The sequence below is a fragment of the Hemitrygon akajei genome, chromosome 7, assembly GCF_048418815.1.
Source record: "Hemitrygon akajei chromosome 7, sHemAka1.3, whole genome shotgun sequence".
Taxonomy (NCBI): Eukaryota; Metazoa; Chordata; class Chondrichthyes; order Myliobatiformes; family Dasyatidae; genus Hemitrygon; species Hemitrygon akajei.
In genome coordinates, this window is record NC_133130.1 from 5,048,449 (window position 1) to 5,066,463 (window position 18,015).

The window sequence follows — 18,015 nt, forward strand, 5'->3', positions numbered from 1 at the left end:
CCCAGGAATTAACCTTGTGAATCTACGCTGCACTTCCTCAACAGCCAGGATGTCCTTCCTTAACCCTGGAGACCAAAACTGTACACAATACTCCAGGTGTGGTCTCACCAGGGCTCTGTACAAATGCAAGAGGATTTCCTTGCTCTTGTACTCAATTCCCTTTGTGATAAAAGCCAACATTCCATTAGCCTTCTTCACTGCCTGCTGCACTTGCTCATTCACCTTCAGTGACTGATGAACAAGGACTCCTAGATCTCTTTGTATTTCTCCCTTACCTAACTCTACACCATTCAGATAATAATCTGCCTTCCTGTTCTTACTCCCAAAGTGGATAACCTCACACTTATTCACATTAAACGTCATCTGCCAAGTATCTGCCCACTCACCCAGCCTATCCAAGTCACCCTGAATTCTCCTAACATCCTCATTACGTCACACTGCCACCCAGTTTAGTATCATCAGCAAACTTGCTGATGTTATTCTCAATGCTTTCATCTAAATCGTTGATGTAAATCGTAAACAGCTGTGGTCCCAGAACCGAGCCCTGTGGCACCCCACTAGTCACCACCTGCCATTCCGAGAAACATGTGAGGGCCATGGCAAAACCTTCAGCTTGCGCCTCTTGAGGTAGTCCATTCTGGATTTTGAGGTGTGTTTAGGATCATTATCCTGTTGTAGAAGCCATCCTCTTTTCATCTTCAGCTTTTTTACAGATGGTGTGATGTTTGCTGGTATTTAATTGAATTCATTCTTCCCTCTACCAGTGAAATGTTCCCCATGCCACTGGCTGCAACACAAGCCCAAAGCATGATCGATCCACCCCCGTGCTTAACAGTTGGAGAGATGTTCTTTTCATGAAATTCTGCACCCTTTTTTCTCCAAACATACCTTTGCTCATTGCGGCCAAAAAGTTCTATTTTAACTTCATCAGTCCACAGGACTTGTTTCCAAAATGCATTAGGCTTGTTTAGAGGTTCCTTTGCAAACATCTGATGCTGAATTTTGTGGTGAGGACACAGGAAAGAGTGATGGGAGATTTTAATTTCTCCAGTATTGTGATCACTAGTTCCTAAAGGTTCTTTCCTTTTTTTCAGTCTACAATTGTACAAAAAAAAATACACTAATCTTGCTTAAAATGTTGAAAAGAGTGTTTCATCTTTAACTTTATGACTTTTGGAGATCAGTTCATCTTCTACTCACGTAACTATTCACAGTAACAGTAATTTTGACCAGAGCTGCCCAAACATTTACATGCCACTATATATATAGCTAGGGTGCCCAAGACTTTTGCACAATACTACAGTAATTGTATGTATTGCACGGTACAGCAACAAAAAACACATTTCATGACATGTGAGTGATGATAAACCTGATTCTGATATAGATCTCTATTGTAGAATGAGTGTGGAAAGGGGGCAGGGAGAGGGGAATCATAGCTGGGAAAAGGGGAAGGGAGAGAAACATTTTATAATCATCAATAAACCAATAGTTTAGAATCAAATTATCTTAACTAGTATCTCAGAGCAGCATGTATCTGCACCCTCACCAATCCCCGCCCCAGGCACTCCAACCTTTGCATCACCATTCCAACCATATTCTGCTCCTGCCAGATTTGTATATATATATATATATATATACACACACACATACACACACACTCTCTAGCTATACAGTATAAATGTATCTAAGAGGTCTGCACAGTACTGTAGATTCACACCACCATTTGCTGAGGCCAATGCCATTGATAGCAACATTCACTGGGGCAGATGCCAACTATTACTGGGATATTGTTCTAACCACAGACTATAAGAGGTGCAAGATTCAAACACTGCCTCTCACTGAAATACAAAGGGTGACATGGGAGTGTAGTGGTTAGCACAAAGCTTTACAGTGCCTGTGACCCAGGTTCAATTCCTGTCTCTGTCTGTAAGGTGTTTGTACGTTCTCCCCCAGACCACCCAGATGGGTTTCCTCTGGGTGCTCCGGTTTCCTCCGACTTTGCAAAGATGTACAGGTTAGTATGTTAATAGGTCATGAGTGTATTTGGGCTCGTTGGGTCAGAAGGGCCTGCTATTGTGCTATATCTCAAAATAATATAAATAAATAAATAAACACAAATGACCAAGAAAACCATTTCTCAGTGACATCCAGGTCCACGCATACTGGGGAGTCTGTTTTTAATCACAGAGGAAGTGAATTCCTCAGACACAGACTCTCATAGGCACCAATCTTGCTGGGGTATGGAGTTTAGTAGGCACAAACACATAGTAATTTGGTGGGAATTTTTTATTCATTTTTTGGACTGTTGTATATCATTGACAAAGCTTCACGCTAAACATTAAAAGGACACTGAAAGCCAATGTCAAAGACTTACATCAGAATACAGGGTTACAGATGCCAGCCCTCACTGAGAATACTTCCTCAATGATTCACACTGGGGTACCATTCCAGGCACCAGTAATCAGCTGGGTGCAGTTCTGAAGACATTGACATTCATAGAATCATAGAAACATATGGCAGTGAAATGGGTTCACACCTTGGCCAACCAGTTGTGATGCTTACCTACTCTAAACCTACCCACTTCCTGTCAGAGCTGCTTTTAGTTGGTGTCTTATATAACTACTAAGGTTCCTTAAGGTTGTTATAGCTGGGGGTGGGTGGTAATGGGGACAAGCTCCCACTACCTATTAATGCTCCCAATGGCATGCACTTCAAATAGCGATTGACAACCAAGTCCAGCTCCTGGCCCTCACATGTGGCTTAGCTACAAAGCCCAGTGGAAATTGGTTGACAGGAGAATGGTCAAGGGTGGGTTCCTGGTGCCTTAAAACCAGCTGCTTCGGGCAGATGGGGCTTGTCAGCCATGGTTGGCAGCTCATCTCGGAGAAGGAAAACTCTGATCTCAAACCTCTACTACCTTGTGGTCATATCCACCTGTGGGGAAGACGTCAGGAGTAAACCCCAAGCTGGAGTCCCTAGACAGTCCTACATTGAATTCAATGACAATTCCTAAAATGCTGCTGGTACCAAACTGTACTTGTCTCTGCCATTCCTTTAGGTTCATCAGATGCGTGGAGATGGGGAGCTTGCTACATGGGCAACAGCTTGCTCTCCATATCTTACTGCCCAGGGTTGCATATCTGGATAGCAGGGATGCAATATTCATTGGTCAACTCTGACCGACGGAAGCCTTCACTATGGAATTGCTGAAAATCAAGGCCAGCTACTGAACTCAAAATAAACCACCATTCCCGAAGAAAGGTATACCTGACTGTCATTGCAGAGATCACCTCATTGCCACAGGGCCGAGTGAGAAGTGGCAGGAAATTATTCCCATCCCACTTGCTGATGTAGCACTGAAGGGGTTTCCGCTCTCGCTTATGTGGGATCTGCACAGTGTAGAGACGGAGAGCTTCCTGATTATCCTCAACCTTCCCAAACCTGCAAAACAATGACCCAGTGAGTAGCAATAAAGATGTGAGAGAGACATAGAAAAACAGCAAGAGAAAAGGGAATATATCAAAGAGCTACTAATGTTCTGCCATTCAGTCTTGTGCGTCATTCCAGTCAGATTCTCTTGGAGCTGGAGCTCGAGTGAAAAGCATGGAAACAGGCCCGTCAGCCCACTCATCAGTGCTTTCCTCAGTCAGCCACATGTGTCTGCATTTAGCCCATATCTCTCTAAACCCTTGGCAGAACTGTGGAGTGGAAGACTTGTAGACAGCTCTTTCCATATACCCAGCACCACCACACCCCCCCCCCCCCACTCTGGGTGAAAGAGTTGGCCTTGGCAGCTCTTTCCATGTAACCCACCCCCTACACTGGATGAGAGTTACCCTTCACCTTGCCACTTCTCCACAGAACTCTGCATCCTATCTGTCTCCCGTTGTAACGTGGAAATTTACTAGAATGAATGCAACTGTAAGGGCTAGATATCTACAGAGGATGCAGAGGAGCAGAGAAAGTCCTGAAATTATCGATGATATGTTGTGGTCTTAAGATCCAGAGAAACTTGGCTATATGAATTCAGAATTGGTTTGCTCACAATAGGCAGAAGATGGTACTGGATGGAGTGCATTTTGCATGGAGGTCGGTGACCTCCAGAGATTTCTCCTGGGACCCTGCCTTTTGTGATTTTTTTGTAAATGACTTGGATGAGGAAATGAAAGGGTGGATTAATAAGTTTGCAGATGATATAAAGATTAGTGGAGTTGGCATAGCGTAGAAGGTTGTCATAGGTTACAATGACACCCTGACAGGGTGTGTGTAGAAGTGGCAAATGGAGTTAAATCAAGAAAAGTGTGAAGTGATAAACTTCAGAAAGTTGAATTCGAAGGCAGAGTCCAAGAGTTCAGGACCAATGGCAAGATTCTTAGTAGTTTGGAGGAACAGAAGGATCTTGGAAACCACATTCAAAGATTCCCTCAATGTTGCCAATCAAGAGGTGGGGTTGTGGCACTGCTGATCAGAGATATTGTCACAGTTGCATAAAAGGAGGACGTCATGGAGGGATTGTCTACTCTGTGGGTGGAAGTTAGAAACAGGAAGGGGTCAACAGCTCTACTGGGTGCTTTTTTTAAAGACCACACAGGGACATCGAGGAGCAGATAGGGAGATGGATTCTGGAATGGTGCAATAATAACAGGGTTGTCATGATGGGAGACTTTAATTTCCCCATTATTGATTGGCATGTCCCTAGAGTGAGGGGTTTAGATGGGGTGGAGTTTGTTAGGTGTGTTCAGGAAGGTTTCCTGACACAATATGTAGATAAGCCTACAAGAGGAGAGGCTGTACTTGATCTGGTATTGGGAAATGAACCTGGTCAGGTGTTAGGTCTCTCAGTGGAGGAGAACTTTGGAGATAGTGATCTCAATTCTATTTCCATTACCATAGCATTGGAGAAGGATAGGAGCAAAGAAGTCAAGAAAATGTTTAATTGGAGTAAGGGGAAATATGAAGCTATCAGGCAGGAACTTAGAAACATAAATTGGGAGCAGATGTTCTCAGGGACATGTACGGCAGAAATGTGGCAAATGTGCAGGGGGTATTTACGTGGCGTTCTGCATAGATACGTTCCAATGAGACAGGGAAAGGGTGGTAGGGTACAGGAAACATGGTGTACAAAGGCTATAGATAATCTAATGAAGAAGAAAAGCGTACGAAAGGTTCAAAAAACACACACAAAATGCTGGTGGAACGCAGCAGGCCAGGCAGCATCTACAGGAAGAAGTACAGTCGAAGTTTTGGGCCGAGACTCTTTGTCAAGACTAACCAAAAGAAGAGATAGTAAGAGATTTGAAAGTGGGGGGGTGGGGGGGAGAGGGAGACCCAAAATGATAGGAGAAGACAGGAGGGGGAGGGATGAAGCTAAGAGCTGGCGTTGATTGGACAAAGGGATACACAGCTGGAGAAGGGAAAGGATCATGGGATGGGAGGCCTAGGGAGAAAGAAAAAGGGAGGGGAGCACCAGAGGAAGATTGATAGCAGGCAAGGAGTTATTGTGAGAGGGACAGAGAGAGAAAAAAAAGTGAGAAAAGAGCAAAAAAGGGAAAATAAATAAATAGATAGATAAAAAAGGGGTGTGGTAAGAAGGGGAGGGGGGTATTAATGGTAGTTAGAGAAATCAATGTTCATGCCATCAGGTTGGAGGCTACCCAGACGGGTGTCCTCCAACCTGAGCGTGGCTTCATCTTGACAGTAGAGGAGGCCATGGATAGACAGATCAGAATGGGAATGGGACGTGGAATTAAAATGTGTGGCCATTGGGAGATCCTGCTTTCTCTGGTGGACAGAGTGTAGGTGTTCAGTGAAACGGTCTCCCAATCTGCATCGGGTCTCACCAATATATAGAAGGCTGCACCGGGAGCACCGGACACAGTACATCACACCAGCCGACTCACAGGTGAAGTATTGCCTCACCTGGAAGGACTGTCTGGGGCCTTGAATGGTGGTGAGGGAGGAAGTGTAAGGGCAGGTGTAGCACTTGTTCCACTTACAAGGATAAGTGCCGGGAGGGAGATCGGTGGGAAGGGATGGGGGGGACGAATGGACAAGGGAGTTGCGTAGGGAGCAATCCCAGCAGAAAGGGGGGTGGAGGGAAAGATGTGCTTGGTGGTGGGATCCCGTTGGAGGTGGCGGAAGTTACAGAGAATTGTATGTTGGAACCAGAGGCTGGAGGGGTGGAAGGTGAGGACAAGGGGAACCCTATCCTTAGTGGGGTGGCGGGAGGATGGGGTGAGAGCAGATGCGTGTGAAGCTTCAAAAAACTAAGTAATGATAGAGAGCTAGAAAATTATAATGCTAACAGGAAGGAGCTGAGGAATGAAATTAGGAGAGCCAGAAGGGGCCATGAGAAAGCCTTGGTAAGAAGGATTAAGGAAAACACCAAGGCATTCTACAAGTATGTGAAGAATAAGTGTGCAACTCAGGACTAGGAAGGGTGCAATCACACTATTAGCCACCGGGACATTGAGGAACAGATATATAATCAGATTAAGGAAATGTGTAAAAATAATAGGGTTGTTGTCATGGGGGATTTCAGCATCCCTAATATAAACCGGGACCTTCTTAGTGTAAGGGGGAAGAGATTGGCACCGAGAGTATAAATACATTACAGCATTTAGAGATCAAGGAGGAGGAAGTGTTGGGTCTCCTAATGAGTATTAGGGTAGATATGTCCCCAGGGCCTGATGTGATTTACCCTAAGTTATTAAAGGAGACAAGAGATGAGATATCTGGGACATTCACCAGTATCTACATGTCCTCTCTAGACAGGGGTGATGTTCCAGAGGAATGGTAAGTGACTAATGTTGTATCTGTATTTAAGAAGGGAAATTGCTGGAGAAAATACTTAGAGATAGAATATATGAGCTTTGGAAACCCATGGCCTAATTAGGGAACGTTAGTCTGGCTTTCTGCGTGGCAGGTTATGCCTTACCAAATTAGTTGAGTTTTTTGACAAGGTGACGAGAGAGATTGATGAGGGTCGGGCAATGAATGTTGTCTACATGGATTTTAGTAAGGCATTTGACAAAGTCCCTCATAGGAGGCTAATCCAGAAGATTGAGATGCATGGGGCCTGTGGTGAATTGGCTGTTTGGATTCAGAATTGGCTTGCACATAGGCGAGAGGGTAGTGGTTGAAGAGGCTTATTCAAACTGGAGGACTCTAATTACCGGAGTTCCTCAGGGATCTGTGCTGAGACCTCTGCTGTTTGTAATCTATATGAATGTCCTGGATGAAAATGTAGAGGGGTGGGTTAGTATATTACCGGATGACACCAAGATTGGTGGAGTTGTGGATAGTGTAGAACACTGGCTAAGAATACAGTACAATATAGATTCATGGAAACATAGAAAACCTACAGCACAATACAAGCCCTTTGGCCCACAAAGTTATGCCGAACATGTCCCTACCTTAGACTTCAATAGGCTTACCCATGGCCCTCTATTTTTCTAATATCCAAAAGTCTCTTAAAAGACCCTACCATATCTGCCTCCACCACCGTTGCCGGCAGCCCATTCCATGCACTCACCACTCTCTGCATAAAAAACTTACCCTGACATCTCCTCTGTACCTACTCTCCAGCACTTTAAACCTGTGTCCCCTTGTGACAATCGTTTCAGCCCTGGGAAAAAGCCTCTGACTATCCACATGATCAATGCCCCTCATTGTCTTATACACCTCTATCAGGTCACCTCTCATCCTCTGTTGCTCCAAGGAGAAAAGGCCGAGTTCACTCAACCTGTTTTCATAAGACATGCCTCCCAATCCAGACAACATCCTTGTAAATCTCCTCTGCACCCTTTCTATGGTTTCCACATCCTTCCTGTAGCGAGGCGACCAGAACTGAGCACAGTACTCCAAGTGGGGTCTGACCAGGGTCCTAAAGAGCTGAAACATTACCTCTCAGCTCCTAAATTCAATCCCATGGTTGATGAAGGCCAATACACCATATGCCTTCTTAACCACAGAGTCAACCTGTGCAGCTGCTTTGAGCATCCTATGGACTCGGACCCCAAGATCCCTCTGATCCTCCTTCATTGCACATATGGGCTGAGAAATGGCAAATAGAGTTAAACCTAGATGAATTTGAGATGTTGCACCGCAGAAGGGCAAATGCAAAGAGACTGTATACTGTTAAAGGCAAGGTCCTTAACAGTGTTGCTGAGCAGAGAGATCTTGGGATCCAAGTTTGTAGCTTCTTGAGAGTGGCTATACAGGTCGATAAAGTGGTTCAGAAGGCTGATGGAATGCTTGCTTTTATTAGTCGAAACTTTGAGTTCAAAAGTCAGGATGTTATGATGCAAGTTTATAGAATTCTGGTGAGGCATACGTGGAGTATTGCATACATTTCTGGTGGCTCCACTACAGGAAGGCTGTTGAGGTTTTGAAGAGGGTGCAGGAGAGGTTCACCGAGATGCTGCCTGGTTTAGAGGGAATGTGCCATCACGAGAAGTTGGATACACTTGGGTTGTTTTCTCTGGACCGTAAGAGGCTGATAGAGGTTTACAAATTTATGAGAGGTACAGGCAGAGTGGACAGAGAGTAGCATAGGTAGAATGGACAGAGAATATCTGTTTTTCAGATTTGAAATGTCCAATACCAGAGGGCATGCATTGGAGGTGAGGGGGATAGTTTCAAGGGGGATGTGAGGGGCAAACTTTTTTACTCAGAGTGATGGATGCCTGGAATGCACTGCCTGGCATGGTGGTAGAGGCAAATACATTAGAAGCTTTTAAAAGACATTTGGATGGGCATATGGATGTAAGGAAGATGGAGGGTTATGGGGACAGTGTAGGTAGGAAGGTTTTAGTGTTTGTGTGTTTTTGATTTGCTTTTTAGCTGGTTCAGCTCAATATTGTGGGTCAAATGGTCTGTTCCTTTGCTGTACTCTTCTATGTTCTATGATTCCCCAGAGGCCCAATCAGCAGCAGGAGCAGAGCACAGAGCACAACAACAATATGATAGGGGACTGAATCGTCAAAGAAACAGACAGGAGATTCTGTGGATAGGAACAGGACCCCTGGATGGTATATTGCTCCCATGTGCCAGAGTCAGGGACGTCTCAGATCAAATCCACAGTATTTTAGAGAGAGAGGGAGAGTCGCCGCAAGTGTTGGTACATATTGGTACCAATAACATAGGAAAGAAAAGCAAAGAGAAGAAAGAATTTAGAGAGCAAGGCAGAAAGCTGAGAAGCAAGACCTTCAGAATAGTAATTTCTGGATTGCTACCTGTACATGCTAGTGAGGGTAGAAACAGGATGATTTGGCAGATAAAAGTGTGGCTGAGAAGCTGGAGCAGGGGGCAGGCCTTCAGGTTCTTGCATCACTGGGATCTCTGGGGACGTATGGCCTGTACAAGAGGAACAGGTTGCACCTGAACCCCAGCAGAAGCAATGTTTTTGTGGGCAGGTTTGTTAGAGCTGTTGGGAGAGAATTTAAACTAATTTGGCAGGAGGGCTTGAAACCATAATGAAAGGACTCAGGATAGGATGGATGGTAAAAAAGCAAAATTGGCACACAGTCAAACTGCCAGGAAGGGCAGGAAAGGCAGGCAGATAATTGGATAAAATTGCAGCCAGCAGGGTGAGTATCAGTGCGTTAGGCATGCAGAATCCAAAAGGGTAGCAAATACAGTACTCAAAGTGTTATATCTCAATGCATAGTGTATAAGAAATAAGGTGGATGATTTTGTTGCACTATTACAGATTGTCAGGTATCATGTTGTGGCCATCACTAAATCGTGGCTGAAGGATGGTTGTAGTTGGGATGTTACACATTGTATCGGAGGGATAGGAAAGTAAGCAGAGGGGGTGACGTGGCTCTGTTGGTAAAGAATGGCATCAAATCAGTACAAAGATGTGACATAGGATCTGATTAAGAAACTGCAAGGGTAAAAGGACCCTAATGCAGTTATATACAGGCCTTCCAACAGTAGCTGGGATGTGGATCACAGATTACAACAGGAAATAGAAAAGGCGAGTCAAAAGGGCAATGTTATGATGATCATAGGAGATTTTAACATGCTGGTCGATTGGGAAAATCAGGATGGTTATTGATCTCAAGAGAGTTGAGTTTGTTGAATGTGTAGGAGATGGCTTTTTAGAGCCTACTAGGGGATCAGCTATACTGGATTGGGTGTTATACAATGAACCGGAGGTGATTAGGGAGCTTAAAGTAAAAGAGCCATGAGGAGCCAGTGATCACAATATGATTGAGTTCAACTTGAAATTTGATAGGGAGAAAGTAAAGTCTGACATAGCAGTATTTCAGAGGAGTAAGGGAAATTACAGTGGTATGAGAGAGGAGTTAGCCAAAGTAAATTGGAAGGAGCTGCTGGCAGGGATGTCAGCAGAGCAGCAATGGCACAAGTTTCTGGGGAAAATGAGGAAGGTGCAGAACACGTGCATTCCAAAAACAAAAAATACTCAAATGGCAAAATAGCACAACTATAGCTGACAAGGGAAGTGAAAGCTAATGTAAAAACAAAAGAGGGAGGACATTCAACAAAGTAAAAATTAGCAGGAAGATAGAGGATTTGGTAGCTTTTAAAAACCTACAGGGAGTAACTAAAAGAATCATTAGAAGGGAAAAGATGAATTATGAAAGCAAGCTAGTAAATAATATCAAAGTGGATAGTAAAAGTTTTTTCCAGTATGTTAAGAATAAGGGAGAAATGCGAATGTATATAGGACTGCTAGAAAATGAGGCAGGAGGGACAAGGGACAAGGAGATGGCAGATGTACTAAATGAGTATTTTGCATCAGTCTTCACTGTGGAAGACGCTAGCAGTGTGCCTGATGTTGTAGTGTGTGAGGAAAGAGAAGTGGGTGCAGTTACTGTTACAAGGGAGAAGGTGCTCAGAAAGCTGTATGTCCTAAGGGTACATAAGTCACCTGGACCAGTTGAACTGCACCCTATGGTTCTGAAAGAGGTAGGGTTAGAGATTGTAGAGGCCTTAGCAATGATATTTCAAAAATCATTGGATTCCGGCATGGTGCCAGAGGACTGGAAAATTGCAAATGTCACTCCACTCTTTAAGAAACTGTGAAACCATAAGATCTGAGTTGCAAAGGGATTTGGGAGTCCTTGTGCAGAACAGCCTAAAGGTTAACTTGCAGGTAGAGTCGATGGTGAGGAAGGCAAATGCAATGTTAGCATTCATTTCAAGAGGTCTAGATAATCAAGAGCATGTGATGCTGAGGCTTTATAAGACACTGATGAGGCCTCACCCTTGAGTATTGTGTACGGTTTTGGATTCCTCATCTTAGAAAAGATGTGCTGGCATTGGAGAGGGTCCAGACAAGTTTCACAGGATGAATCTGACAATGAAAGGGTTATCATGTGAGGAACATATGATGACTCTGGGTCCATGTTCACTGGAATTTAGAAGGATAAGGGGGATTTCATTGAAACCTTTCAAATGTTGAAAGGCCCAGACAGAGTAGATGTGGAAAGAATGTTTACCATGGTGAGGGAGTCTTGGATAAGAGGGCAGTCTCAGGACAGAGGGACATTCATTTAAAACTAAGATGTGCAGAAAATTCTTTTGCAAGAGAGAAATGAATTTGTAGAATTTCTTACCACAGGCAGCTGTGGAGGCCAAGTTGTTGGGTGTATTTAAGGTGAAATCGATAGGTTCTTGACTGGACATGGCATCAAAGTTATGTGGAGAAGGCCGGTAAATTGGGGTTGAGGAGAGGAAAAAAGGATCAGCCATGATTGAATGGCAGAGCAGATTCGATGGACCAAATGATCTAATTCTGCTGTTATGTCTAATATCAGAAAAATTGAGGGTTATGGGCTGTGTAGGAGAGAATGGTTAGATTGATGATGGAGTAATCAAGGCTGAAGGGCCTATACTGTTCAATGTTCTAGTTTATGCAAAGCCTTAACATTTCCTCTGAAATAAGCTCTCCACAGCTACAGACAGACATAGTCACAAAACACTGCAGCACAGAAACAGGCAATTCAACCGATCTAATCTATGCCAAACTATTATTCTACTTGGTACCTTAGCCCTCCATACCCCTCCCATCAATGAACCTATCCAAACTTCTCTTAAATGTTGAAATCGAACCCGCATCTACCATTTCCACTGGCAGCTCATTGCACATTCTCACCAACCGCCTTGTTCCCCTTAAACTATAAGGCCATAAAACATAGGAGTAGAATTAGGTCATTTGGTCCATCAAGTCCGCTCCATCCTTTTTTCATGGTTGATCCATTTTTCCATAAGAACATAAGAAATATGAGCAGGAGTAAAGCCTGCTCCACCATTCAATAAGATCATTGCTGAATTGGCCATGGTCTCATCTTCACCTACCTGCCTTTTCCCCGTAACTCTTAATTCCTCTACTGTGCAAAAATCTATCCAACCTAGTCTTAAATATATTTTACTGAGGTAGCCCCCACTGCTTCATTGGGCACAGAATTCCACAGTTTCACCACGCTCTGGGAAAAGTAGTTCCTCCTCATCTCCGTTCTAAATATACTCCCACTAATCTTGAAGCTACGTCCCCTAGTTCTAGTCTCACCTACCAATGGAACCAACTTTCCTGCCTCTATCTCATCTATTCTTGTCATAATTTTATATGTTTCTATAAAATTTCCTTTCATTCTCGCACTTGTCTGCATTAAATTCCATTTGCCAGTGTTCAGCACATTTCACCAGCTAGTCCAGATCCTGCTGTAAGCTTTAATAATCTTCCTACACCCCCAGTCTTGCTGTCATCTGCAAACTTGCAGATCTGGTTTACTATATTATCATCCAGATCATTGACAGATGACAAGCAACCACAGTCAGCAATGATCCCTACAGCACACAACTGATCCCAGGCCTCCAGTCAGAAGCAACCATCTAGGACCACTGTTCGGCTTCTCCCACAAAGCCAATGTCAAATCCAATTAACCACCTCATCTTAAATGTCAAGCGACTGATAATTCTTGACCAACCTCCAAGACATCACCACTAATGCTAGTATATATCTCAGTATCCACCAATAGCAGCATTTACCCCAATACCCACCAATGACAATATTTACCCTACCAATTACATTATTTACCCCAGTACCCATGAATGACAGTATCTACCCTAGTACCCACAGAAAACATTATTTACCCCAGTACCCACTGATGACAATATTTACCCCTGTACCCACTGATGATAATATTTAACCCAGTACCCCCAATAATATTTAACCCACCGATGACCGTATTTACCCCAGTATCGACCAGCGACAGTATATATCCCAGTACCCACCAATGATAATATTTACCCCAGTATCCACCAATGACAATTTTTAACCCACCAATGACAGTATTTACCCCAGTACTCAGCAATGGCAGTATTTACCCCACCAATGACATAATTTACCTGATCAATGACTGCATTTACCCCACCACTGGCAGTTTTTACTCTTTATGCAAAGGGATATGAAATGCAAAGTAGAATACACACCTGCATGCTTGGTATCGATACATCTTGTCTGTAATCTGAGGCATGTTTTCATTCCAGCATAGTTCTGTCACTAACTGGTCATTTTTCCAAACACAACACTTGAAGTCTCGTCCCACAGTCACTATCTGTCCAGAGAAATATCATTACTATCATTAATCTTCACATATTAAAGTAGTTATCTGATACTGTCAGGTAAATGAATTGCACAATTCGGACTAAATGATGATGAAGAAGTGGTGATTATTTTTTACCCATCAGGACACGAAAGTGGAGTCCAGTATCTCCTGTGGACACCTTCCGGTTTAAGATAGTGCCATCGAACGCGAGTGACAGGCAAGAAATCCAACTGAAAGCACGACTAATAACACCTTATTTGAGGTAAATTGTGGAAAATTATCACTGCAATGAAGAGGCGAGCGAAGGAGAAGCCAGTTCAAGGGATGAAGTGTTGCAGAATCGATGCAGAGGGAGTGAGCCATTCAGAGAGGAGAAGCCGAGGCTGAGGAGTTCTGATGTCTGTACAACTTGCACACGTGTGAAGTTAGATCACTCTGTTTGCCAAGGCAATTTCAAGAGTTTCAGAGCAGCTCTAGTCTGGGTGGCCAAATCTGGGCCCAAAGCAAGTCGCTGGGAAGTGGTCTAGCCCCAGAGCTTTGCACTGCAGCAGTGCCCAGGTCCTAAAAAGAGAAAACCTACAGCACAATACAGGCCCTTCAGCCCACAAAGCTGTGCCAAACAAGTCCTTACCTGATAAATTACCTAGAGTTACCCATAGCCCTCCATTTTTCTGAGCTCCATATACCTGTCCATGAGTCTCTTAAAAGACCCTATCGTTTCCACCTCCACCACCACCGCCGGCAGCCCATTCTATGTACTCACCACTGACTGTATAAAAAACTTACCCCTGATATCTCCTCTGTATCTATTTCCAAGCACCTTAAAACTGTGCCCTCCTGTGCTAGCCATTTCAGCCCTGGGAAAAAGCCTCTGACTATCCACATGATCAATGCCTCTCATTATCTTCTCACCTCTGTCAGGTCACCTCTCATCCTCCGTCACTCCAAGAGAAAAAGCCAAGTTCACTGAACCTGTTTTCATAAGGCATGCTCCCCAATCCAGGCCATATCCTTGTAAATCTCCTCTGCACCCTTTCTATGGTTTCCATATCCTTCCTATAGTGAGCTGACCAGAACTGAGCACAATACTCCAAGTGGGGTCTCAGCTCCTAAACTCAGTTCCATGGTTGATGAAGGCCAATGCACCGTTTGCTTTCTTAACCACAGAGTCAACCTGCGCAGCAGCTTTCAGTGTCCTATGGACTCGAACCCCAAGATCCCTCTGATTCTCCACACTGCAAGAGTTTTACCATTAATACTATATTCTGTAATCATAAGCTGGAACAATTTGATTCGTACTTGGAAAAATGGTTTAACTACATAACGCCTTATAGGCCTAATTTTATTCTCACAAATCAATGAATATGTTGTAAAAAAAAGATCACTCCCTACTTGTACAGTTTTTTCCTTTTGCTTGTTTTTTCTTTCCACTCTTTTCTATAAGTGTACACCTCAGATAAATACTATGTGGGGATTTGTGACATATATGATTATATGATATATATGTACAATGTCTAAAATACATCTTATGGAAATGTTTGTTTGATGATGAACTTCAATAAAAAAGATAAATTACAAAAAAATACTATATTCCGTCATCATATTTGACCTACCAAAATGAACCATCTCACACATTAAGAAGAGGGACGCCTCACGTCTTAAGCTGGTAAGGAAGGCGGGCTCTGTCGTGGGCAAAGTACTGGAGAGTTTAACATCGGTAGCTGAGCGAAGGGCGCTGAGTAGGCTACGGTCAATTATGGATAACTCTGAACATCCTCTACATAGCACCATCCAGAGACAGAGAAGCAGTTTCAGCGACAGGTTACTATCGATGCAATGCTCCTCAGACAGGATGAAGAGGTCAATACTCCCCAATGCCATTAGGCTTTACAATTCTACTGCCAGGACTTAAGAACTTTTTAAAAGCTATTATTAATGCTTTTTGAGATAGTGATTTAGATGCATATCATATTTTTTACTGAGTTAAGTATTGTATGTAATTAGTTTTGCTACAACAAGTGTATGGGACATTGGAAAAAAGTTGAATTTCCCCATGGGGATGAATAAAGTATCTATCTATCTATCTATCTTATCCGGGTTGAACTCCGTCTGCCACTTCTCAGCCCATTTTTGCATCCTATCAATGCCCTGCTGTAACCTCTGACAGTCCCCCACACTATCCACAACACCTCCAACCTTTGTGTCATCAACCAACTTACTAACCCATCCCTCCACTCCTTCATCCAGGTCATTTATAAAAATCACAAAGAGTAGGAGTCCCTGAACAGATCCCAGAGGCACACCACTGGTCACTGACCTCTATGCAGAATGTGACCCGTCTACAATCACTCTTTGCCTTCTATGGGCAAGCTAGTTCTGGATCCACAAAGCAATTTCCCCTTGGATCCCATGCCTCCCTACTTTCTCAATAAGCCTTGCATTTGTACCTTATCAAATGCCTTGCTGAAATCCATATACACTACATCTACTGCTCTACCTTCATCAATGTGTTTCGTCACATCCTCAAAAAATTCAATCAGGGTCGTAAGGCATGACCTGCCTTTCACAAAGCCGTGCTGACTATTCCTAATCATATTATGCCTCTCCAAATATTCATAAACCCTGCCTCTCAGGATCTTCTCCATCATCTTACCAACCACTGAAGTAAGACTCACTGGTCTCGAATTTCTTGGGTTATCTCTACTCCCTTTCTTGAATAATGGAACAACATATGCAACTCTCCAATCCTCCAGAAAGTCTCCCACCCCATGATGCAAAGATCATCGCCAGAGACTCAGCAATCTCCTCCCTCGCCTCCCACGGTAACCTGGGGTACACTTCATCCGGTCCCAGTGACTTATCCAACTTGATGCTTTCCAAAAGCTCCAGCACATCCTCTTCCTTAATATCTACATGCTCAAGCTTTTCAGTCTGCTATAAGTCATTCCTACAATCGCCAAGATCCTTTTCCATTGTGAATACTAAAGCAAAGTACTCATTAAATACCTCTGCTATCTCCTCTTTTCCACTGTCACACTTGATTGGTCCTATTCTCTCACTCTTATCCTCTTGCTCTTCAGATACTTGTAGAATGCCTTGGGGTTTTCCTTAATCCTGTCTGCCAAGGCTTTCTCATGGCCCCTTCTGGCTCTCCTAATTTCTTTCTTGAGCTCCTTCCTGCTAGCCTTATAATCTTCTAGATCTCTATCATTACCTAGCTTTTTGAAACTTTCGTAAGCTCCTCTTTTCTTCTTGACTAGATTTACAACAGCCTTTGTACACCACGGTTCCTGTACCCTACCATCCTTTCCCTGTCTCACTGGAACATACCTATGCAGAACTCCACGCAAATATCTCCTGAACATTTGCCACATTTCTTCTGTATGTTTCCCTGAGCACATCTGTTTCCAATTTATGCTTCCAAATTCCTGCCTGATAGCTTCATATTTCCCCTTAGTCCAATTAAACGCTTTCCTAATTTGTCTGTTCCTATCCCGCTCTAATGCTATGGTAAAGGAGATAGAATTATGACCACCATCTCCAAAATGCTCTTCCACTGAGAGACCTGACACCTCGGGTACAATTGTTAGGACAATTTAAACGCTAGCCCACATAACCAGAAGACAGGATGTCAGGATTTCACCCGCTCTCCACAATGATCACTCCTCTCTCCATGCCGCTAAGGCTACGAAGACTACCCCAGCTGCTATGCACCATATCCACGAATATGGTGAGCTGATATTGAGTCTTTGGCCTCCCCAGGCTGCTCTAGGGTTCTGATCTAAGGACTCAATTTGGTTTGAAATGGACGTTCGCTTCTGTTGTTGGTATGATTCGTTGTTTTCTTTCTCCCCCCCTTTCTCTTGCACTTTGGGTGTGGTCTATTTTTTTTAATTGTGTTCTTTCTGGTTTCTTGTTTTGTGGCTACCTGTAAGCAAACAAATCTTCAGGTTGTATAATTTATACATTCTTTGATAATAGATGTACTTCAAAACTTTGAAATGAGAGAGCACAGGTTTAACACGAGAGGAAAGGATTTTAAAGAGGACTTGAGAGGGGAAATTTGTTTCTCAACACAGCTTCTAGTTGTATGTGGAACTTGCACCAGAGGAGGAAATGGAATAAATCTACATGAAAAGACACAGCAGAAAATCAAGAACAGAAAAGATCCTGCAGATGCTGGAAAGCCAGCGCAACACACACAAAATGCTGGAGGAATTGGTGGCCAGACACCATCTATGGAAATGAAACATATAAAACCTACTGAATAAAGCATTTTTCGTGTGATACAGCAGAAAATTGATCAGTTACAGATATGGCAGAGAAATGGCAGAATTCTATCAAGTGTGCAGATCCAATATAAAGGGAGTACAGTTAACAGTATAATGAGCAGAGGTAACCAGAGGTCCATGTACCTAGCTCCCTGAAAGTGGCC

The 18,015-nt window shown here is 43.5% G+C and overlaps 1 protein-coding gene across 1 annotated transcript in view; it reads right to left on the reverse strand.

The window, feature by feature from the left end:
• Positions 1–18,015, reverse strand: part of preb (prolactin regulatory element binding) — a 60,767-nt gene that overhangs the window by 25,331 nt on the left and 17,421 nt on the right. The window contains exons 5-6 of the mRNA XM_073050335.1: positions 13,465–13,589; positions 3,268–3,441 (exon numbers count right to left, since the gene is read on the reverse strand). Coding sequence (XP_072906436.1) covers positions 3,268–3,441; positions 13,465–13,589 — 299 coding nt within the window. The remainder of the gene's footprint in view (positions 1–3,267; positions 3,442–13,464; positions 13,590–18,015) is intronic.